This window comes from Simochromis diagramma, unplaced genomic scaffold (assembly GCF_900408965.1).
Source record: "Simochromis diagramma unplaced genomic scaffold, fSimDia1.1 OVJJ01000410.1, whole genome shotgun sequence".
In the NCBI taxonomy this organism is placed as follows: domain Eukaryota; kingdom Metazoa; phylum Chordata; class Actinopteri; order Cichliformes; family Cichlidae; genus Simochromis; species Simochromis diagramma.
In genome coordinates, this window is record NW_024387237.1 from 137,639 (window position 1) to 163,332 (window position 25,694).

At 39.4% G+C, this 25,694-nt stretch overlaps 1 protein-coding gene and 2 long non-coding RNA genes across 4 annotated transcripts in view; all 3 read left to right on the top strand.

Annotated features, from left to right (window-relative positions):
* Positions 1-25,694, top strand: part of LOC120746965 — a 253,809-nt gene that overhangs the window by 19,640 nt on the left and 208,475 nt on the right. The window contains exon 4 of the mRNA XM_040052548.1: positions 5,540-5,846. Within this exon, the coding sequence (XP_039908482.1) occupies positions 5,540-5,846 (307 nt within the window). The remainder of the gene's footprint in view (positions 1-5,539; positions 5,847-25,694) is intronic.
* On the top strand, positions 17,069-18,221 carry LOC120746982. Its single transcript, XR_005699006.1, has 3 exons — positions 17,069-17,718; positions 17,842-18,105; positions 18,185-18,221. It is a non-coding gene; the product is annotated as an uncharacterized LOC120746982 (long non-coding RNA).
* LOC120746981 lies at positions 18,538-22,508 on the top strand. Of its 2 annotated transcripts, none has more exons than XR_005699005.1 (3): positions 18,538-18,966; positions 20,997-21,075; positions 22,182-22,508. It is a non-coding gene; the product is annotated as an uncharacterized LOC120746981 (long non-coding RNA). The 2 variants fall into 2 exon arrangements; XR_005699004.1 differs by having other exon boundaries at positions 18,538-18,720; positions 18,877-18,966; positions 20,997-22,508.

A 25,694-nucleotide genomic window follows, 5' to 3' on the forward strand; every position in this document is an offset into this window, starting at 1 on the left:
GCGGTGGTCCTCATTGGGGCCTGGATCTCCTCCATGCCAGCTTTAAGTCCTGGGGGCAGGGCTGTGGCTCCCCACACCCACTATTAAATGGTAATAGTGGCTGTAATTTGTATAGCGCTGTACTGGTCCCTAAGGACCCCAAAAGTGCTTTACACATTCAGTCATCCACCCATTCACACACTGGTGATGGTAAGCTACATTGTAGCCACAGCCACCCTGGGGCGCACTGACAGAGGCGAGGCTGCCGGACACTGGCGCCACCGGGCCCTCTGACCACCACCAGTAGGAAACGGGTGAAGTGTCTTGCCCAAGGACACAACGACTGAGACTGTCGGAGACGGGGCTCGAACCAGCAACCTTCCGATTACAAGGCGAACTCCCAACTCTCGAGCCACGATCACCCGATCGCCTTCATGTAACTAACTTAGTTACATGAAGAAACCTTATGAACACAAGCACACTCACCCACACTAGTGTATAAAGAGGTGGTTGGCCACTGCCTCTAAACATATGATGCATTATTGGTGCTGCTCAGTAACATTTTATGTTTATTATTTACTGTTACTTTTGCATATGTTGGTTGTTGCTGTGGTTTCTCTATTGTGTTGTTTTCTGCATGTTGTTTTCAGCAGGTGTTGAAGCAGACTTGCAGTGTCTTTTCTCTCTATTCCTCTTCTCCTCTATTTTTCCCCTCTCCTTGTGTTAACTTCTTTCTTAACTTCTCTTTCCTTTTTTTCCTCTTTCTTGTCCCCAGCCCTGTCTGCTCTGATTGTAATAAGTGAAAATAAATAAATCCTAATAAAAATCTAATAAGCTGTGAGAATCAAATGGACCAGTATAGCGAACGCTGTAATGATCCACTTGGGAAAGTAAATCTGTTGGCATTTTTCTGGTCCTACAGACAATAATTGTGATTGCTACACTGCTGGATAAGACAGGTGGGAAAGAAAGGGGGGAAAAAAGAAAATTACATGTCATTAAATGTGATACTGAAAATAATATGAAGGACCAAAAGCTACCATGTAACCAGCAACTTGCTGGTGCTCAGTTGCTGCACATTAACTTTTCTGGTGTTATTCTCAAAATAGTTTTGGCTGCTGGCTCTTCATATTAAATATATTCACCTATTCAGTGTATATTACAGCCCTAACCATAGGTCTGCTATGAAATGGGTTATGGAGCTGTGTTGTGCTTAATGTTAGTTTTATGTGTGTTTCTTCACTTATTCTTTTAGTTTCCTGCCTGGGGAATACGTTTTATATGTGAGTCTCTTTTGAATGTATCTCTAAATAACTCGTGAATAAACCCAGTTGTAACGTTACAGGAGTGCATTCTGACTCGAATTAGAATGTGTTAGTTTTGTGAATGGAGAGAAATATAAATGTTGTTACACTTGATTTTAATCTGTTGCTAAGTCTCTTTTGCTTTGCTGGAAATGCAGCTACTGTAACACAGCACACACACACCACGAATAACTCTTCAGTTAATTATTTTTGCTTTGATCTTTTTACAAACTGAGGTCATTTCCACTTCTCTGTTATTAGGCTGTGGAAAAGAAGCTTCAGTGTTTAAATGGATCCACCTGCTCCTCCATGAACAATCAGTCAGCTATGAAACTTCAAGGGGCAGAAAGTAAAAAGAGCAAAAACGTCTTTGCATATTAAATTAAAAACTTAAATGGACATTTACACAGATGGATCAACAGACATGATAGATGTATGGTCATGTTAGAATATCATTTGCGTTACTGAATAACAGAATCAAAAGAGTTGCAGATCATTTGGCAGTTCACACAGAGAAATTACAGTGATATTAATGACCGTCCCACAAACAGGGAACTCAGAGGATAGAAAAGGTTCAGTGCTCACTAGTTTACATAACTTAATTTAACTTAATAGGTTAAACATTTGACCAGTTGAACAGATTTACTCAATGAACTCTTCTACAGTATTCTTTCCTGGTAAATAAGGAGAAGGTATTAATATTATTTGGGTAGCTCTACATGTTGGTATCAGGAGAAAGGACATGGTGCTAAACAACCATTTAAACAGGACAGGGTGGAGGCGGACATGGCAAAGTGGGCCCTGGCTAATAGGCCAACAGACAGCTTAAACTTTGTGTGACAGAGCAGATAGAGCGTAAGACACCCCTGAAGACTCTAACTCCCAGAAAGCTTAAAATTATAATTATAATTATTCATAGTTATTCATAGTTTGGTATGATAAACAGCCTTGTTCGAAATTGCGTAATGCCTGGGTGCGTCACTGTTTTACAGAACAGACCTGCCAGATGTGACGATGGCATAAATTTGCCAGTAGATGTCAGCGTGGAGATGTTTGTCGTTGTTTTGAAACTTGTATTGTTTTGATACAATTCCAGTACAATTGCCTCAAACGTGTTTCAAAAAACCTCTGTATTTCTTTTCCATCATAAAAATGTAGCAGTTTTGAAGTCGTGCATGGATTCTTTATGGGACGGCAACTCTTGTTTGTTTGTATTCTGTAACGCGGAAGTGCCAACATCGGACTTCAGGTGAAGACTTCTACATTCTACTTCACAACCAGAAAAACCCAGAAGAAGCCAGAATCTTCTGGAAAACAAAGGTTATATAAACTACGCCTGCACAATGATTTCATTTTTTACGCAGCTTTTGCCTGACCATGAAGTTGTAAGCGAAACGATAGCCATTCTTTTATTTTCACCGATCGCTTTAAATTGGTTTCGCTAATAATAAATAATTTGATTCAGTCAATTGGATTTATTTGTCGGAGTTTTATTTAATTTTTGTAAGTTTTAACCAAGTGAAAATGGCTGGAATATCTCTGCTATCGGTGCTATTTGTCATGCAGATGACATCGTCCTCTGCGGGTAAGAAAGTTCGTTCAAAGTAACGTTCACGGAGCGCGTGTCTGTGTAAATGTCCGTGGGTTTAAGTCCAAAGTCAAAAGTTGTTGTCCGGATTTTTGTTTTTACTTTCGTTATCCTTAAAGGGAAAAGCCCGAAAACTACTTAAACTAAAATCAGTCGTTATTAGGAGGTTGGATATTTGAAACAACACACAGCTGGGCTTTCAAGGCGTCATGTAGAGCCCCGAGTCACACAGATAAATAACTTTTATAATATGTGAAAAACAGTGTACTGTTGTCATTGGTTGCCTCTTAGGTATTTCCTTATAAGGCAATAGTCTCTGCTCTTCTTTGCCTTGTGTTAATGTGGCACCCTGGGTATTTTAAGCGTTAAAAACATTAGCATCCAATATGAAATTGTGTGTTGTTAATAAGTTTTCTGTTTAACTTAAATTCTAAAACACTGCAGCTGCTTTTTGTGATGTCGAGTTTCCGAAGCACTGATGGTTTTAGAGAGAGCCAAATGATCTTAAGAGGAGAGAGCCGGAACTGCTTTCAGGGAGAAAATAAAACAGGAAGAAGTTTTCAGCTCAGAATTGTACCGTGAAAATAAAATGTATTTTTTTTCTAAGGAAAGAAAACGCATTCAGTAGTTTTTAGTTAAATATTTACTTTTGAATTATCTGAAAAATAAGAAAAAGCTTGTAGTTTTGTTTGTTCCAGTGTGTCGAAATAAACCTGATCACACAAATTTCATTGTGCATTGCGCTGAATTACTAAATAACTGAAATAGCCTCACAAATGTTACAAAATAGTGTTAGCTCAGGCCCTAGGGTTGGGGATAGACCCTAACCCTTTTATTTCATTAAAAAATGGAATATGGAATATTATTTGCTTATTTTGGGATTAATACACCCCCATCCCCTCAGATTTTTGAAGTGAAGTTAGCCCTGAAATGAAGCTGGATGGTTCCTCTATTCTTTAGTCCCGTGGACATGACGTTCACATTTTCCAAAAAGATCTTAAACCTTCTGATCATAGGATGGTTTTTCACTTTCCCTGAGCTCATGCATTGAGTCCCATGACAGGGTCATGCCTGTTTTTCATGCACAGCTACCTGAGGCCTCAAATATCAGAGGCTTACAACATTGACTTTTAGCTTGTACCTTGCCTCCAGGTGCTCAGAATCTTCTGATGATAACATGTTCTGTAAATGATGAGACATTCAAAACCCTTACCATTTTATTGTGACAAACTTTTCTTAAAACTTCCACAATTTGTAGAATCTGTTTTTGTGGACTGGTGAATCTCTGCCTGTCTGTACTTGTTTGAAACTCTGCTTTTCTCTAAGATCTCTAAATAGTTAGACATCTCAGTTTAACCATTTTGATATGTTTCTATGTTCTGTGTCTTTTCAACCAGAGTAGCTTTAAAGTTCTGGAGCTACAAATAAATAATTTATTAGTTAATTTAAAAAAAATGATTTTACTTTCTGCATTCATATATTTGTTTGTATCTTTATCTTTTTGTATCTTTGTTTTAAAAAATCAGAGCCAAGAGGGGGAGCAACTGATGGTGGGCAAAAGAGCTTCATGAAACCTTAGAGCCACAGTTTGGAGTCTCTTGATCTAAGAGTTGGTTGGGAAGGAGCTAGTGTACAGTTTTGTGCAGCGGTCTGAATATCCTTTTACCTCCCCGGTCTGTCCAAAGGAAAAGGTGACACATATATTTAAAAAAGGCACATTCAAGATCAACAAGGTGCTGGATGTTGCCTTACTACAGTCCCTGTCACCCACACATGTTTCCTAGATGTAGGTGACATGAGCTTGTGTGCGCACTAAAGCTTGTTGGCACATTCTCCCATGTGATGACACCTGCACTTGCATAATGTGATGGGTTATACACACTGTGGGATCATGATCACATGCCCTTAACCTGGAGGTAGCAGTAGAGACTGACATTTTACACCCTGAGAATTTTGACCTATTGCTCTTAAAACCTTAGGCATACCTATTTACAACTCTGAGTCTCCCACAGGTCCATGTGAGTCCCAAGACTTCTTTCTACTCCGAATTATATTTCTGACCTGCTAACACTTTGGTGTCCTACTTTGAATCTTACACATGCAAGACAGCTGTCAGTTTGCTCTTCCATTAGGGCAATAAATCCTCTTCATCACCTTCCATCTTCTTCAAGAGTGAGTCTTAAAGAAGTGAGTGAAGGTTTTCTCTTTCTGCAAACTGTGGTGTGAGCTCTGCTTGCTTGTTTGTCATTTTCATGACACTACATAGGTCACGTTTATTAACCGGCTCAACATTTCTCTGACTGCTGCTGTCTTGTGTGCATCCCACTTTACTTCAGTTTTTGAGATTAACTATGAATTTAACTTGTCAACTAACATTTTTGTTTCATGAGTTCTATAAGAATTTTCTGCCAATGATAGTAAAGAGGAAATATGATCACTTTTATTAATTTTATTGGTCATTTCATTCAAATTCACCTTTTCAAAATAAACTGGGTGATGGCCGGTCTGCCAGATAATGTGCTCCATCTGGTTCGGTTCAGGAGAGCTCAGCAGTCTCTTTGTCATCCTCACTCAGATTAGCTGCTGTATATGTGAACATTTGTACTTTTAACCTCTCTGCTCTGTGTTGTTTCATCTTTCAGATCACAGAAACATCACATCTGGACAAAAGAACGTCACTCTGACATGTCGAGCTCCTAACAACAACACCATTATTATTGTAGAGTGGAGCAGAGCTGACCTGGGAGATAAATATGTGCTTTTGTACCGGAATGAACGCTTTGATCCAGACAACCAGCATCCATCTTTTAAGAACCGGGTGGATCTGAAGGACAGACAGATGAAGGATGGAGACGTGTCTTTGATTCTGAAGAATGTGACGATTAATGACGCTGGAACATACGAGTGTCGTGTCAAGAACGAGCTAGACAGTATGAGGCTCATCAGCATCATCCACCTTCATGTTGTTCCTCCAGGTGAGTGAGTAGAGTTGAGTGTGTGTGTGATCAGAGATGAAGCTGCTTCCTGGTTGTTGATGTTTGTTTCTAAAGATGTTGTTGATGAGACTTTGTAGAAAGCAGCTGGTCTGAGTGATGTGATCAGAGTGCAGTAGATAATGTCTGACAGCAGTTTGAAGAGGAAATGGATTCTGTTCTGTTCTTCACTCATCACCTACCTGACAGCTGACACCTCACACCTGTTTATCACCTGCAGGTCAGACAGGAGGAGACACAGAGGATGGATCTGTTGGACTGATAGTTGGTCTTGCAGTTGTTATTTTCCTTCTTCTTGTTGGTGGTGCCTTTGTTGGTTATTTGATCTACAGAAAATATAAACAACGTAGCCAGGACTCATATTGCCCCACCACTGAACCACAGATTGAAATGTCTGAGAGATTTCTGAGTTCTGAATCTCCTGCTGATGAACACAATGACAGAAATGACCCGGAAGAAAACAGCTGTCACCAGCACTCCACAAGGATTCCTGATGCCACTCTGACACTTGAGAATGAACTACTTCCTCCTCATACTCCTCAGGAAACAGCAGGACTCCTTCCAGAGAGTGACATCAGAGTGCAGTAGATAATGTCTGACAGCAGTTTGAAGAGGAAATGGATTCTGTTCTGTTCTTCACTCATCACCTACCTGACAGCTGACACCTCACACCTGTTTCTCACCTGCAGGTCAGCCAGGAGGACTCGGAAAATATGGGGGGAAGAAGGAATGGAGTCAATAGACATCTTGGACTGGTAGCTGTTATATCAGTTGTTGTGCAATTTGCCTGCTTGTGATGACTATAAAACTGATGAAGAATTCTCGCCTCTGTCCAGTGATGAAGAGCAGGGAAAGAAAGCAATATATTTATATTTCACTCGTCACAGTGAAAAAAACAGGTGCAACAAGCTCGACATTTTTAAATGAGAATAAGAAAGAAAAGTATTTCTTTGTGCCCCCTTTTCCCTGTTAATGCCCCACCTGGCCCCCCTGGGAAAACTTTGCTAGATCCGCCCCTGCACAGTTACCAGCTGTCAGCTACTTAGAAAAGGATCCTGGTGTAGAAAGTAATATTAAATAAATTCAAACAACAGATTATCAAGCTTAAACCTGCTGCTGTTGTTTAGCCGCTGGTTTCCTCTTTCTGGCGCAAAGTTGACCAAAAACAAACAAGAGAGAAAAGCCGATCAGCTGATCATTAATTTCATGACTGAAATGGGAGAGAGAGGTCGCTCCATATATTGGGTGTTAAGCTTAACGTGGAAATGCTTTACAAACATTCAGAGATGAACTTACACACTTGCTTTACTTCTCTCTGGGATAACTTTCTCGGAGATGAAATGCCGGTCTGGCTCAACCAGACCGCCAACAGGTCTCGCACACCACAGCCGCTGTATCACGTGACGCATACTGCTCCGACGTGCTACGGTTATGAGCTGGGTTATGCCATGTCACAAGTTTTGTGAGGTGCTTTTGTGATATTTAATGGATCAGATTACATTTTTTATTTCTCTCCGATATCCGATCCAGTAATTTAGGTCAGTATCATACCGATACGTAATATCGGATCGGTCCATCTCTAGTGCAGACATGTCTGAACGCTCGTGGAAATTCATCTGAAAATGTTAACAAAACAAACAGAATCAAGATTCTCAGGTTATGTCTGCACCTGTCATGTTACCCCCTTCAATTTCCTCCCTGTTGTGGTGGAGGGGTTTGTGGACTCCTGGGAGATTGGCTTTCTGGAGAATTACTTGCAATTGTCACACATAACTGCCAACTCAAATATTACTGCATTGTTTACAGATGCTTCAACAGTGTACAGACTCGTAATGGACAATAATGGCACATTACTGTAATATCAGCTGACTGAGCCCAGCAAGTATGTATTCATGTTTAGCCATAAGGGGATGCTTTGAGTACATCTTTTTTTGATATAGCTGGAAATGTAATTCTTAAAAGTGATTTGCTTCATGGCAGTAAAGCTTTTTTTTATTTATTTTTTTATGTCATTGTTATTATATATTTGTATTTTTATGAAGGGTTTTGGTTTGGTTTTTGTGTTTTTATGTATATGGAGGAGGTTATAGATTTAACTTAGTCTTAATAATACTATGACCAAGGTGTTATTGTGTATTTCAGGAATGCCAAGAACAGCTCACACAGTGTGATACACATCAACATCAACACAGAGGTCATGGAGTTAGTCCCCAGTTTCAGATTCCCCAAATTGCACAACAACCTGCCACGACTGTAACATATCTGTGATTGGCATGGAACTTCACAGACAAGCAACCTGTATTAGGACGCCTGTCAAAGTGACCGCAAGCTATGCGTTATGAATAAGCTGTAAAGGAAAAAAATCCACCACCCTCTGTTTTCATAATGCTGAAGGAAAAAACTATCCGCAGAGACCAAAGCTTTTTTTTAAAGCTGTTTTTATGTTTTGGAGCCGACCTCAAGAGGACATTAGAAGAGCTGCAGGTGTGGATGCTTCAATTTTTCAGTTCTTCTGGCCGATGCTTAGGGTACGACATTGGAGCCGCCAAATAACAAAGCTGCTTGCTGTATAGTACGAACTTCTCTGAAACATTTCAACTTAGAACTTAGAAGATGCATATTTTTATGGCTCATCCACTTGTTTCATTAACATATCAATATTATTGTGGCTCTGAATAATCAGGCAGAAGAATTACAGGACAGACCAAAGCCAAGTCTCATTTAATTTGATTCATATAATTATGCATTCATGTTAAATTAGTAAATAGAAGGTTGAGTGCTAAAAACATTACCAAGCACTGTTTGTGTAGTTTCTTCATATACAAAAACATTATGGTCTTTTTGTCTTTATGTGCTACATTTTGAGTCAAACAGTCATCTCTGTTTTCATCCTAAACCGAGTTGAATCACGGTGAGACAAAGATGATTAAAAAATGAAGAAAATATATTCTATTTAATTTCAATCCTTTTAACCCTCCAATTTACAGGGTATTTGTTCAAGTGTTTTACATGAAACATGTTATTTTCTGGCTTTGTGAATATAAGCTTAGAAAAAAAGAACACAGACTTAAGCTAATGTCCTCAGGTCCTATTGCTGGTGAACACCAGAAACTGGGTTCCAGTGGTTGGACTGGTGAGTTTTCATACACGTATCAGACCACAGCAGGTAACGTACTATTAAAGGCTCTTTTTGGGACGTGTTCTTATAAAAGGGTTTTTATTTCTAAACTCGTGTCTCTGAACATCTTGCAGAACATTCATTTCATACATATACTGTCATAGTCACAAAAGTGTAGCAGTCAAACCTCCATAAGTGAGCTTTTAATGTGATAGAAAAAAGCAGGAAGTGCTTACTAATTTGTGTCAACGGAGGGAAAAGTCTCAGTACGGTGCTGACTGTCACTGATGGATCAGAGCAGCCTCTGTGTGTAACTGTGTTTCTGTTTTAGAGAAGAAATGTGCAGATGTTGATTCCAGCTGTTCTTCTGTAGAAACCATCATACAACTGCTGCATGGGGATGGATTCGTGTGACAAACATTAATTTGCTCAGGTTTTGTCCATTATTTATTATTTCTAGTTCATCTAGACTTAGATGAACCTTTGCCTTACAAGCAAGAGATCCCTAGTTTTATTCTAAAAGGAGAATCACTTTGTAAGGAAATGCATCTGGTGTAGGAATTAAAAAAAATGTGCAAAAGCAAACATGCAGAGATCTCCCTGTGATGACTCCTGATGGGAGCAGCTTTGAGTCATTTTTAGTAATACCTTAATGTAAATCTCACAGCAAGCCAATGCAGAGAAACCAGTGTAGAGCTGATATGATGCTGTCTGCTAAAAACAGTAAGGAGACGATCTGCTGAACCTGTTGGATTTTGCTATCACCTTGCTTAACATTTTTGTATAAAGGACCAATTCTGAGATGTTTACAGGTTGAAGAACAGGATTCCTGATTTCTAGGAACTGACTTGCAGAATTTTTATGACATTTAACATCAGGTAGAAAGTTTAAAAGAACAACTAGTTCTTTACATTCACTGGGTCTCATGGAAAGTTGTCAGTGTGTCATCATTTTAGTAAAAGAGGTGATGTGAGTTTAAAAATATATATGTTATCAGATGATATATTAATTTTAATATCAAAAAGTCGAAGCATCACACAGGACTGAGTTAATCTTTATCTACAGTAAATGTAAACATTTCATTAGAACTGCCCATGCTGATTTTGTTCATTCTTTAACAAACTATGAAAGCTCACTGATGATCTGCTTGTATCCATGTTAGTGTTTAAAGTCCAACATCTCCCTCTAGTGGCCACATATAAACCATGTGTGAGGATGGTGTTAATGTAAAATGTGAATCATAGTGTTCCAGTCAGTCATCAGTGTGTCTCTGCACAGCTGTAATTAAAATGTGTTCAGAGGGCCTCAGTGTCTGAATGGTTCCAGTTCAGCTCCATAACAGCAGCGTCCCTGGTTTCAGCTCATATCTGCCTCTCTCACTGAGGGGGACGTCCACTACATGGACATGGACATTTTTTTATATGTTGTTGTGTGTTTGTGCTTGTTCTTGTACTAGAGATGGACCGATCCGATATAATGTATTGGTATCGGTCGATACTGACCTAAATTACTGGATCGGATATCGGAGAGAAATAAAAAATAAAATAAAATAAAAAATGTAATCTGTTCACAAAATCACCTCACAAAACGTGCAACTTGACGTAACCCAGTCCAAAAGATTCAGTAAGTTACATCAGTGTCTACTGTTTACTATCATAGCCAAGTGACACTTCACTATCCCTACTAATTGATGTTATCTCGTTATATCTCTGTTGTGGTCAGTGCTATTCTCTATGCTGTTGCATGCTGGGGCAGCAGGTTGAGGGTCACAGATGCCAACAGACTAAATTAACTGATCCACAAGGCCAGTAATGTTGTGGGGACGGAGCTGGACTCCGTTAGGGTGGTATCTGAGAAGCAGATGTTTTCCAAGATAAAGACATTGTTGGATAATACCTCCCACCCACTCTATGACATGAGATGCTGGCTAGTCACATGAGCATGTTCAGTGAGTGACTAAGATTACCAAAAAGCACCACTGACCGACAGAAGAAAGGATTCCTGCTTGTGGCCATCTCCCTGTACAACTCCTCCATCTAACACACTGTAAATGTCACGAGGGGACCTTTCCAAGTGCATTGTTCTGTTTGTGTGGAGCGGAGCAAGAGAGGACACTTTTCCTGATTCTTCCCTGTACCCCTGGGAACCTTGGCCCCCTTCTCCTTCACCTGTATATAGTGCACCGGGAGTTTGCAAATAAAATTCTGTTTTCTGTGATTTCAGTTTAGTCTGTTACAGGCTGACCTGGGTAAACACCTAAAGTTCCCTCAGAACATTGCAAAAACATCCCTCCGGCCAGACATGATAATTATTTCTGAGGCCTAAAAACAGCTGATCATGCTGAAACTCACAGTGCCCTGGGGAGAGCGGATCGAGAAAGCCAATGAAAGGACACGAGGAAAGTACCAGGAACTAGTGCAGGAGTGCAGGGGAAAGGGCTGGAAGACTTTCTATGAGCCCATAGAAGTGGGTTGTAGGGGCTTTGCAGGACAATCACTCTGCAAAGTCTTAGGCCGGCTGGGCGTGGCTGGGGCAGCCAAGAAGAGGGCCATCCAGGCTGTGAGTGAAGTGGCAGAGAAAGCCACAAGGTGGCTGTGGATCAAGAGGGCTGATCCGTGGGTAGCTACTGGTACGCAAGTCGGGGCCTGATCACCCCCGGCTGGGTCGCCTGGGTGAGGGTGTATGATGTTGTGAGACCCGAAACACCTGATGACCCCAGGATACATCACTGAAGATGCGTACCAGTGCATCCAGGAGATGCGTCTTTTATAGTTATAGTGTTACTGTTACTATTTTTACCATTTCTTCATTATGGAGCAACTGTAACCCACATTATTTCCTTAGGGATTAATAAAGTATTCTGATTCTGATTGTTTCAGGATGACCTGCCATTATCCAATCACACATCTGCTTACCTGTATCTTTTGCTCGTTTCTCCTCCTCTTCTTTTCTCTTTTTTCTAAACTGACCACCTGATGGCTTTGAACTTTTCTTGTCCATCTTGGTTTTATTTGCACTCCAGTATGAACACAAATCCCCCACCTGAGGATCACCACAACATAACCTAATAGACCTACACCTTAGTTCACAGATTCACTTTGTCTAGGGTTTATTTCGTGGATGGGCTTGGATTTATGAAAATTATGAATGAAATGTGTTCTATCTGGAAGCAGCCGGGTTGTGTGTGCGTCTTTAAATCATCAAACTGTAAATTATAAATTTTAAATTGTTATTGATCCCTTTACAACTAGTCCTAAAGTGTATATTTATTTTCTTACTATATTGTTTGTTTAGGCCCTGCGACAGACTGGCGACCTGTCCAGAATGTACCCCGCCTCTCGCCCTGTGACAGCTGGGATGGGCTCCAGCGCCCCCCGCGACCCTGAAAAGGAGAAGCGGAAGCGAATGGATGGATGGATTGTTTGTTTAGTTGCACTGCTGTAACTGGAGCCTCGTCGTCTCGTCTCTCTATATACTGTATGTAGCGGAGATGATAATAAAGTTTACTTTGACTTCAGCAGCGAGCAGGCGCACCGAGGGCTCTCGCGCTCACTTTTCGTGTATAGAATTTCGAAATAACATCGGTGCAGATTATAAGTCTGTATTATAATGTCTGGTGTTTTCGTGTTTGTTGTTTTGTTTTTATTTTGTTTTATTTTGCGAGTTGGTTATTAGATGCTGCTCCAGCCAGCCAGAGAATCCCCCGCCGTCCCGCCCTCTCCTCCCTGTGCCGCAAGCAGCAGGCGAAGTAGAGCAAGTGTGTCAGTTCATCCCTGAATGTTTGCAAAGTATTTCCACATTAAGCTTAACAACTGATATATTGAGCCACAGCTGGACTGGTCATCGGAGTTCCATATTGAGGTGAAAAGGAAGCGATTTGTCCCGTATTTCAAAATAGACACAAAGCTGGAGTTATTCTGTCTTTGCTGCGCAGTTGCATCTACTTCTAGTGATGTTCGATTTGATTCAGCACAGGAGGGAGGGGGTAAGTAGCTCAAATGTGCTGTTAGCACTGACTCGTGAATCATGATTCACAAGCCCAACTGACTCACCCCTGTTGCTGTTAGCAAACTAATTCCATTAGTAGAAATATATCTAGCTTATAATTCAAATTGTGGGGGGAAAAACAACAGCCAGTTTCTTAACAAAAGCATTTCTGCTCTGAACTGGAAGAAAAAACCCTGAGTAGAAGCTCACATAAAGAAAATAGCTCCTCGGTTCACAGTAGCATTGTGCTGCTAACATGCTAACAGCACATTTGAGCTACTTACCCCCTCCCTCCTGTGCTGAATCGTAAGCGTAAGCGAATCACTCAGGACTCACTCAACCCTGTCACTACCCGATCCGTACCGGAAACCCGATCGGTACCCCGCATGCGCGAAAGGTTTCTACTTCCGGTCGTAGCGTTTTACGATAGTTATGGGTCAGAGTATCTGTTAAGATGTTAAGAATAACAAGTATATCTTAAAATGTTTGCAATAATGAAGCATTTCAGTACAATGTAGACAAAAACGAAAAATAAAAAGAAAGTTACGGATCAGGACTCTCCGATCCTTACTGCGCATGTGTAAAGTCTGACCGTACAAATCGGGTCTACCCGATCCGTACCGCGCATGTGCAATGTTTTCTTCTTCTTCTGTTCGTTTAATGGCAGTTTACTCCCCAGTGTACGAGGATACCGCCACCTGCTGACCGAGGGAATAAACCCTATTATAAACTGAATTGTCGTCATTACAAACGTGTGTTAAATTTGATTTAGTGATAGTCGAGTGTGTTTATGCTTGTCTGTGAGGAGAGGATTGTTGGAATAGTGATGATGATGTGCGCTATCACTGTCAATTGTCAGTAAACACTTCATCTAGCTGATGAATCTACACGTGAGATATTACAAAGTCTGCATTATTAACTCTGTAATTAGGCGCCATTCTTCTTATTTTACGGCGCTGTTGCTCAATCGGGAGACGCTCTCTGTTGAGGAGAAAAGCATGAATTTCTTTGTATACAGATTATCCATTGTTTAAATGTCCCGGGCAGTCGAAAAGGAGGCAGAGCTGTTGAGAAATGGTAGGAGCTAACTGGGCGCTAACCGTACCATTCAAATATATTGAATGTCGCAATGTTGGCAAAGAGAGGAAGTGACGTAAGATTTGCGCATGCGGGGTACCGATCGGGTTTCCGGTACGGATCGGGTAGTGACAAACCCCTCCCTCCTGGCTCACAGCTTCTTCTTCTTCTTGGTTGGCAACCAATGTTAAGGCGCATTACCGCCCCCTGGCTCACAGCGCAGTGGACATTTAGATGAGAAAATATATATTTGACACATTTAAGGAAAATACTAATAAAATACAAATAAACAAAATAAATGTTTATTAAGCAATTTTGATAGGAAATTGCTTAATTTTAGAAATGTTTTTGCTCTTTTTTGCTCTATAAAATAGTTGTTGTTTTTTAGAATCCCGATTCACTTTGGTGAGTGACTCATTAAAACTCGATTCAGTAAAAAGAATCAACTTTACCATCACTATCTACTTCTCTCATTCACCCCCTCCCTCTCCTGTTAATACTTCAAACATGAAACTGATCAATGATCAGCTGTCCCGTCTTTCTTGTTTGTTTATCGCTCACTTTGCACTAGAAAGAGGACACTAGCAGATAAACAACAGCAGCACGTTTAAGCTTGATAAGCTGTTGTTATAATTTGTTTAATATTACATTCTAGTGTCAGCTGATGTTTGCTGGAGCCACAGCTGTAAAAGCTGCTGGTCATGATATCCGTTTGGATATGTGGTGAGAGGGAAACATGAAGATGAAACCAGGAGATGTCCTTACTGAATCATCAGAGCTGAGCAGGTGATGGAGAAACAGGTTTACCTTTTGGGTGACATGAATGAGTTGAAGGGAAGTTATGAACTGTTTCTGAGAGACAAATAACACCAGGATCCTTTTTTAGGTAGCTGACAGCTGGTAACCGTGCAGGGGCGGGTCTAGCAAAGTTTTGCCCGGGACACAGGTTGGGCATTAACAGGGAAAGGGGGGCACAAAGAAATATTTTTCTTTTTTATGTCATTTAAAAACTTTGAATAAATACTTATCTGAATCTTACAACAAAAGTCGTCATCTGATTAAATGTATAAAAATACATTATTGTATATAGTAAGTCATATATACACCCTGGTAAGCTATAGTACTTTTTCCTTTGGGAAGATACCATCTGCGCAGTCTGCAATTCTGTTGAAGAAAGATGTTGAATCTATTTAAATATTGTAGAAAAATAATTGATTTCTGTGCATTTGTTTTAAACTTGCATTAAATTAAAGTTGATTACATCGAATAAGGGCGGAGGGTGGTTCCCTAATATTTTTGCTTGGAGTTGGCAACCCTATTAGTTAGGTTGCTTAATATTTCCACTAAGTAGTCTTTAAAATACCAGAATAGGAAGGATGGTGTAGGTTTAAGTTTATTAGATTGATCAGTGTTGCTGAAATATAAAATGTTTTGGGTGGAGTGTATTTTTTGGATACAGGTATAACAGAATGGCTTCAGTCTCTTGTTTTTTAAAACTTGAGTATGAACTTATACAAAATGCAGCAAGATATTTATAAAAAACAGTTTTATTGATTAAAAAATACGCTGTATCGGATTCATATCGGTACCGGCAGATATCCAAATTTATGATATCGGAATCGGTATCGGACATTAAAAAGTGGTATCGTGCCATCTCTAATTTGTACACAAGTACAACATAAGTAAATAGTAAATACTATAAATAGCCCCCCACCTCTGTCTTTGAACCAATAGAAAGCTGGTGCTCAGAGGAAGAGGGCGGGCTTTACTTGGTGTCAGTGACAGAAATGAAAAAAAGCTCAAATGAGTGAGAAGGACGATGAAGGAAACATCTGTGCTGTGTCTGCTCTGTAAGTAGAATCTCTGTGTTTGTTTGAATTCTTGTACTTTGACTGTCTGCTCTCCTGATAACTGATGATGGAGGAGAAGACATGAAAAACAAATCAGGCTGAATTCAAGTTCAAAACACCACGAGGACCAACTGCAGGTCTGAACTGACTCTTTATCTTTGCTCAGGAGTCGAGGAAACACAGCAGGCAGTGAAAAGATCAAATCATTCACTCATTATATCAACACAACTTTGAAGTGACTTTAGTGGGTTATTTAAAGTATACAGTAGAGTCAGCACACTTTTTTCAGATTAAAAAACAGAAAATAAAAAAATAAAAAATAAAAACTTTAAATTCAGTAGCAGTCAGAGAAAAAGTGGAAGATGTCCAGTGTTGGGAAGGTTACTTTTAAAATGTATTCCACTACAGATTACAGAATACATGCCCCAAAATGTATTTTGTAACATAGTCAGTTACGTCACTCAATGAGAGTAACAGATTCTGAATACTTTGGATTACTTAATATATTACCATGCTATTTACAACCACATGAATGTACTATTGCTGTGTGATTTATTACTGTTCCTAAAGGTTATTCACCATACCAATATCTTAATATAAATGAGTAACAGTAGGGTGGACATTCGGTAAGGCTGCACTTTTAGCAGCGATCTCGTATAGAAAACTATTCCACGCATATATAAAACAGGTCTGCGGCTCCGAACCGTAGTAAAGGCATCCCTGGCTGATACGTCAGGTTCCATGTTGGGCTCAAAACTAGCTTTACTTTGTTGTCTGGGTCAAGTTTGCTAGCTAGAGAAAGAGAGAGGCGTTGAAAGGTTGCTCCAACGGAACTTATTGATTCTGAGGAAAACATGAACACGGTGTACAGTCGAGTCTTAACAGCTTACTTACAACTGGGCTCGTCAGGCACTCTTCTTGGCTGCAGTGGTTATTATTATATTTACATGCTTCCATCTCCCGTTTCTGCTCGATGACAACTCGTACTTTTCCACTCCCCTTTTTCTCCCTCCCTCGCTCACAGACACATAACGGGTACAGCAGTCCATTCTCCCTGCAGCACGGACTACACTGTTCATGAGGCTACATTCTTTAGGGCGATGCCTGTAACACTCTGCCTATTGGCTTTATATTAAACTTTTTTTTTGAATAATAATTTAAAAAAATATTTCTTCATGTCATTATGCAGGCCGCAAGTAGAGGTGACATGGGCCGTGAGATTGAGACACAGGCATTAGAGCCTCTTAATGCGAGTTTTGTTCAGGTTCTACCAGCGTGGAATTACCAGAAATAGAGAGGGCACAGCCTAACATAAGAAACAGGAAAAGGCCGCTGTGTAATCCATTCATTTCAACAAAGTAACTGTATTCTGAATATCACCTTTTTAAACGGTAACTGTAACGGAACAAATACGTAACTGTGGTACATGTATAGTGTTACTCCCCAACACTGAAGATGTTTATCAAAATAATGATCTGTAAATCATATTTAACAGTACAGGTTTCACAGAGGTGCAGTGACTAGTGCCTGTGTAGGTTTACCTCAAAGTCCAAAGACATGTTTGGTTAACTCGGATAGTGAATGTTAGTCTGTGATGGACTAATGATCTGTACTCACCTTATAACAGCTGGAATAAATTGCAGCTTTTCCTCAACTGTAATTTGAATAACTGGTTAAAAAAATGGATGGATTGATGACATATTCTATCAGATGGTTTTTAGATCTAATCACTTTATGTTCAGTCTTTTTTGAGAAAGAGATGAGTTTGTGTGTGATTTCTCTTTAGTTCTGATCTCACTGCTGAGCTGCACAACAAACCAAGGTCAGTAACCTTCTTCTGTCACAGTTTAAACCTGAGAAATGCTCACTGATATGACCTGATTGGGTTCATGTTTCAGAATTTAAAGTCCAACAGATCATAATTCTTTCAATTTAACTCTCACAGCTCGTCTGACTGTGAGTCCCAGCAGCTTTCAGTTCTTTAGAGGAGACTTTTTGTCTCTGAGCTGTGAGGAGGACGACAGCTCTGCTGGATGGACTCTGAGGAGAAACACAAGCAAAAGACAGAGGACTCAGTGTGGAGATGACTGGGGAGAAGGTGCTGGTTCTTCCTGTAACATCAGCTATATGTACCCCTGGTACAGTGGAGTTTACTGGTGTGAGTCCAGAGAGGGTCCCATCAGTAACATGGTTAACCTGACAGTCACTGGTAAGCTGAGTGTGTGGAGTTAGTGTTGATGAAGCTGTGTGTAAATGGATGAAATGCTGTAGTTTGTCTCTGTGTTGAGGTGGATCAGTGATCCTGCAGAGTCCTGTCCTCCCTGTGATGGAGGGAGATGACGTCACTCTGCTCTGTAAAACAAAGACCACTCCCTCCAACCTCCCAGCTGCTTTCTATAAAGATGGCTCCCTCATCAGGAAGCAGCCTACAGGTCACATGACCATCCAGCATGTTTCCAGGTCTGATGAAGGCCTCTACAAGTGTGACATCAGCGGTCATGGAGAGTCTCCATCCAGCTGGATCACTGTCACAGGTGACACACTCACCTGTCTGTGTTTCTGCAGCTTTCAACATTCACAATGTGACGACAACTTAATGACTGTGTTTGCTTTATTTTAGGGGAACACACCACCACACCTCCACCTACATCCACACCTCCACCTACATCCACACCTCCTCCTGGTTCCACCTCCATCACTCTTCCACCATCACTCTCTCTTCCTCTTCTCTCTGTGTTGTCATGTGTTGGATCAGTGTGTGTTGTGGTTCTACTGGTGTTACTGGTTCTGCTGGTGAGACGATGTGTTCACAGGAAACCTGAAGGTGAGACTCAGACTTCCTGATCTTTCATGTCCGAGTTTCTTTAGTAGAATAAAGTTCACATTCAAGTTTGAGAGTATTTGTGTTTAGAAGAAGATCATTCCATCTCTGTTTAGATATTGCATTTACATTGTCATTCATTTTGCATCACTTGAGCAGATCAAGAAGAAGATGACATCATCACTCACGTCACGTACAACACTGTCAAGATATCAAATAATTTGCAACAGTCAATCAGGCGAAGCAAAGGTAGTGTTGTGTTGTTGTTTTTTCATGGCAGGTTTTATGGTGAGGCTCATTCCAGTTTCAGCTCCAAGTTATCATAGCAAACATGTTTGTTCAGTGTTCTTGATTTTTCTTGGATTACTGTGTTCATGAAGTGAACTAAACTCACCTTTGGAGGCTCAAGTGAACATAAGAGGAACTCCAGCTGTTGGTACTTCATTTTTTTGTATTTTGAAGTTTGTGCTTGGCATAATGCTCAGAGTTTAGAGGACCTTGTGGTGACTGTTAAATTGATGCTGTAGGAAATTAATTGAACTGAAGCTGTTTAACAGAACTTCACACAGATGAAGGAGATGCATTACTAAGATGGATGCTGAGTTGTCAGAGTTTCTTTGTGAATGTGCAGTTTTAATTTGGGATCAATCTGGGAGTGAGATCATAACAAGATTGTCTGTGAAGGTTCTCAGTCATCCAGGTCATCGTAGTCAAAGGAGCTTGCAGAGAAAAGCGTCTGGACTTCTTTAAGTTACTTGAAGACGTTTCACCTCTCATCCGAGAAGCTTCTTCAGTTCTAAGGTCAAATGGTGGAGAGTCCCAGATTTAAACCCAGTGAGAGTTTCCCCCCAAAGAGGGACAAGATTATGTGACAGTGATGTTATGAGCAGAGTTGGGAGTACAAAAGCTTTTTCTCTGACCTTTTCCCTTTGGTTTTATTTATACAGTGCCAAATCGCAGCAAAAGTTGCCTCAAGCTGCTGTGTAGTATAAAGATAGAATCAGATTTAGGTTTCTGAAAACTATTGCTGATTTTGATGTATTTTAGACATGATCAGAAGGGTAAAGATGTAGGTTGTAGAAAAGTAAAATAAAACATCTTGCTGAATTGATAAGATTGCCTTCAGCAACCTGAATAAGCAGAAGAGACTGGAGCTCAGTCAGATGTATCCATCTGTGTTTTTAACTGTACTTACTGAGTGTTGTTCACTGTGAGCTGGACTGTGTGTTTGTGGTCTGTGGTTAACTGAAGCTAACAGCTCTGCAGTCGTCCAGCATCCTGTTTCTGATAGAAAGAAAACACTTCAGCTGTCTCAAACTCAGCCTAAGAGCTTTGAAAAGATGAAGGTCAGAGAAAATGTCCTCATAATCCAAACCATGTCTTTAATGCACATAGGGACACCAATTTCTCAAATACAAATCAAATATTGCCACTTTCCATAAATGTCACCCTGTTTTAAAGCTGTTGCTTTCTATTAGAGGAAAAGGCATGTAGAAATTATTTCTATGTGGAAATTATGTCTGCAAACAGACCTAAATCTATTTGTTCTCATAGTGTTTACTGTAGCATGAGATGGAACCTGTAACCCATTCAGGTCTTACTGCCCGTCCAGCTCTTGCAGGGTGCCGTTATCGATACACTGTCGTCACATTCAGATTCTCTGTTTGTTCCAGCAAAGTGTCAAGAGTCTGAAGGTGATAGAATGAAACCTGTTGTCACTTCTATTTGCACAAAAACAGCATAAATAGATTCAGTGGTTTCAGTTACCTCCCTGGATGGTATCAGCTGGATTTAAAGAACAAATTTACAGTTAACATGAGACGTTTAAAGAGAAAGACTGAACAGACCAAAGGTTCTGAACTGTGTTTTCAGCCTCTTAATCTGTTCTTCAGAGCAATTCGTTATTTTTAAAGTTCTTCATGTAAAACCACTGCACCTACTTCCTGCTGTTTAATGTTAGTCTGATGAAACTTCTCACTGCAGTGTGCGCTAGGTGGGTCTATAAAAGTATTCATGACGTGAGAGCGTTCGTTGGCACTGAAACAAAATGGCAGCTTTGCGGTCGTCGACTTTTTTTTTCTCAGAAATAGCCTCCAGTTCTATGCAGTCAACAGTAGGCGTTTAGAGGAGGAAACTGAAAAGTTGCTTCAGTTTATCTTAATGCCTTCGTAACAATGCAGATATGAAGATTAAAATAAAATGTCTTGCTATAAATGTAGTGCAATAATAATCTTGCAGTTGTTGTACATGCAGTAATTTAAATGTATTTGATTATGCAGAGACAGATTTGGCTGACTCAGCAGTGAGACCTGAAGACATCAGTTGTGGACAAACAATCATCAGAACAAGAAGGCCCAGGTACAGCTGATCTTTACCTTTGACTTTGGACAGAAACAAGCTAACTGCTCTCTTTGTTTCCAGCCATTATGCTAAACTAAGCTAACAAAACCACACCAATACTCAAGCTCAGGGCTCAGACTTATCAAACCTCTCATCTCTCTGTCAGAAGTAAACCACTTCCTCTAAGTTTGACCTGTTGCTGAGCAAGATATGCAGCAGAATGTAAACCTGATTAAAGATTCTCGTAACAACACCAATATTAACTTTTAGTCTTGTACATGCAGAGCTGGATATGGGGTGTGTTTGTGTGTAGTCTGCGAACACCGGAAACAGTAGGATATGTTAGTTAAGCACTGTTGATTCTTCCAGATGTCTTGATACAGAAATGTATGTTTACTTTACATAATACTTGTTAAACAAACAGAATAAACAGAACTGAGAAATGTGAAACAATTAAGAACACATTCAAACAGATTCATCAGGTAACACAAGGCCATTGATAAGACTGCTTAGACTAGCATATGGATGCTACTCACAACATGGAGTGCAAAGATACAGTTAGCGTCCATAGAAACTTCCCTCAACAAAAATTAACACGTCTTGCAATAAACTGAAACCACAAATGTCCTGACAGGTAATAAACCTACTACTGAAGGTTATTTCGTAAATGCACAGAAGGAAACGTCCAGTGCATGGTAAGCTAAACTGGCTCCTGTGCTGCTTTAGCTTGAAGGGCAACCAATCATGTGACTGTAATTAACTTCTTCACCAAAAGGTGTCACTGTTATGCCAACAAGTAATTTTAGGTCCTATCAAATTTAATTTCAGGGGTAATTCACCTAATAATATGTTTATAATGCCGTTTTCTCTTATTAAAATGGTTTTTGTTTCTTTATGATGTTAGAAAGAGGGGAGATCCTTTAATACGGTAATCTCAGGCATAGAAGTCTCTCCCAAATGCTGTTCAAACCTGCTGTTAGTGAGGGGCAGCCAGTCAGAAGAAATAAGTGCTAAAGGAGAGGAACTAAAACCATTTGTTTCAGACAGAGGATGAACCAAGGTGCTATACCAAGACCCAGCGTGAAAAACGGAATGATTGTTTTAATCTGTGTGTTTGTGTTCAGACTTTAAACCAGATCCTGACATCATCTGCTCTTCAGTCCACCAGTCCAACCAGTGACATCCAGTTGCTGTTCTCCACTTGATGCCCCCAACACTTCAGACCAGAGTACAACATTCACATGACCAGATTTTAATATTTCTTTCTAACTAAATAAGAAAAAAACAATTTCTTCTTCTTTATCTTAAAATTTAAAAGTGTATTTCCTTGTAAAATCAGCCATGGTAGAATAAATATGTATGTTTTTAATGTCTGCAGTGACATTGAAATTGTTTTACTGTTTGACCCTGCTGTTGTTACTGTAGCAGGGATTTAATTTCTGAATAAACTTATGTCGTCATGTGTGTTTGTCATGTGGTTCTGTGGTTTTCCCCAAGCTGTTGGGGAGAAAATTTCAGTATGTATTTGTTGTGTTCATTGAAAAACTCCTCACATCAGTACTAAAAGCAAATAAAAATCATCAAAATGAGGGAATATTAATCAGTGTAAACAGGACAGAAAAACATAGAAGATGCCCGTATTTGAGACTAAAAAGTTTTTTTTGAATTTGTTTGTTATTTTTAAACTAATGTTATTTTAAAGTAATCATGGTGGTGAATAAACCTGATGCTGACAATAGAAAATCAATAGAAAAATTTAAGTTGGGAAACAAATTAAATCACAATCAGAGTTAAAAAACAAAGAGCTAAAGTGTTTTAGTATCTGATAAACTACAAACTCATGAACATGTAACCTCCAGGACCTCAGAGCTGCTCTAGTTAAACTTCTCCATGAATCTTGAAATGAGCAGGAGTGTAATTTGAAGGTTGCTGTCATCTTCTGGTGAAACCTGGTGTTACAGCAGAGCGGCCGCTTTATTAATGTCAGTTTAAGCATGAAAACCATTTTTAAAATCTGTTAAACAAGTGAAGAAAAGAAAATTCATGGAAATTTAATGGAAATAAAAGTAAATAAATAAAATAAAATACGATACCGCTGTAAACACAATAATGAGGAAGATTAATGTTGAGAGTGACCTTTGACTTTATACTGAATACAAACAGAAATGCTCTTTGGTTTAATTTAACAGGCAAATCTCACATAAAGAGGCCAAAACAAGGAAACTGACAAATATCAGAGTCCAGCAGTAACTGCTCCAGGATGTATTTTAGATTTAGTTGTGTGAATGTGACACAACTCCACACAAAAACACAAAAAAGAGCAAAAACTCTGCTGTGGAGTAAATAAGTAAATAAGAATATTATTTACTTAAGTTAAATTTGGCTCACTTTGACCCTTCACTTTTTTTCATTTGAAATTTGAAATAGTCGTATTGACCTACTGAGCAGCATCAAAGCACAACACATCCATCTTTAACCCCCCAGAACCAGCTCAGTCATCAGTGCAGTGGATTTTAAAACATTTATCCTTTTTATTTGAGCAGATTAGACAGATGGTCTTAGATTTTACTCATGAGCTTGTTTTAAAGTACAAAAGCATTTCTGCAACAGACAATTGGGCATGAGGGTCATGAACTTCAAATCATATGCATCTGTGTTAAGTTTAGTTAGTTACTCTTGTTCATGAAGACACAGTCAGGTTGATTATCAGCTTTTGCTGGTCAAACTTGTCTTCTACAGGTACGACCTCGTACATCTGATATCTGATGTAAAGCAGGTTTTGTGACTATTTTTCTATCATATATCAAGAAAGGTTTGCCCAACATTTTTATAATGTCTAAAGATCAGGTGAGGACAACACTGGATGACCGTTTTAAGCCATCATTCTGTGTAATTTGTGGTTTGTTGTGTTTGTTCTGGAACTGGATCAGCAGCATTTTATTGAGAGCACCAAAAAAACGATTATATAAAATTGATGACAACACCCTTTTATGCTTCCTGTGTTTCTTATTTATTTATTTAAGTTCTGTTCACTTAATCTGTTGTTTTACTGTTATTATGTATATATTATGTTATGTTACTTAGTTTTCTACAGCTAAAATGCTGTAGAAACTAAGTAACATAACATAAGTAACATAAATTTAAATCTCATTTTGATTTAAATGCTAAACACAATAAAACTGTTTAAATCAAACAAACCGTTGCTGTTACTCTACTATTTAAGAAATGACAGAACATGTCAGTTCACATCAGGAGTTTATGAGAAACAAAGTCACCCCAGAGCTGCTGAACTGCATTCCATTAACACACAGACACATTTACTGTCAGTACATTTGTGGCACATTGAATTCCTCCTCACCAACTCTGAGATTATGAAACACAAAAGCAAACATGAGACAAAAGTTGGAAATGAATCAATAAATGACGGTCCTGTTTGTGAGAGCAGCATCAAAGTAGCATTCAAATGCTATGTTGTAAATTATAGTTAATTAAATTAGTGCGTAAAGAAATCAGCTATAAAATCAGCCTCCCAGAGAGGCTGATTTTCTGAAGTAAAAAAGTACGTTAGTAAAACTGGCTAAAGTAAAGCTGGACACTGTTTGCATACAGTTACAATGATGATGTAAGATGCTGCATTTTCTATAAAAAGAAACAAGTTCAGGTGGAGGTGAAGTAGAGAGAAAGGCAACAATGTTGTACCAAAAAGTCCAACTAGACGTAACGGCAGTGTCGGAGGTCCAAGGAGAAAACCAGAGGAGGCACAGCTTCCCAAAGTGTTTCCACTGGAGTGATAATGGTTACAGAAAATACATAAATACATTAAATAACTATCTAAAAAGTAATGCTGAAATGACAGGGGTGCTGAATATCATTTCCCTGCTGAATGTATATCCCACAATAGCATGTTGTTGCTCTTGGGCAAGAAACCAAATTTTTGGTGATTACACTGTCCTTTAATTATTATTGTTTTCATTTATTGACTTGTTATGTGACACCAACATCTCAGCGCTTAGCAAAATGAGGAGTAGATGAAGGTTCGACCTTTGACCTGTGGGTGGAGCAAACCCTTCAGGTGCTAAATCGGCACATGACACAGTGAAAGCTACTGCTGAGACTAATATCATTTGTATGCATGTTCAAATTGAAATAAGTACATTTAAAAAAAATGAGCTTGTTTAAAAATATCTGAAGACATATTTTTAGTTGTTTAAAGTCGTTTTAGTTCGTAATCTGAGCACTCTGGGTGAGTGACTCCATGCTGGTGGCATTTATGCAAATATAAATCTCTTCAAAAAGCCAATCTGTGTCTCACACAGCAGTGTGAGTGAATGTAGTCATTCAACTTCCCGTGGAGTGGGGAGGGACTGCTCTCATAAGGTGAGGCGGAAACAAAGGATTAAAAACAAAGCAGGAGGACTAAAACACGGTGAGTGTTACTGTGCATTTATGTGTTTTTTAGAATAATCAGAAAATTAGTTCCTGACTGGAAAACATGAGATGAATGTTTCGTAAGTTAGAACAAAAACGGTGAATGTTGTTTTGGTTAGTTTTAGTGCTCAAGTTTGTGACTTAATCCAGAAAGAAGCATGATGGATAACATCAAATCGTTGCTTCATGGTCACATTTTCCTGTCAGCA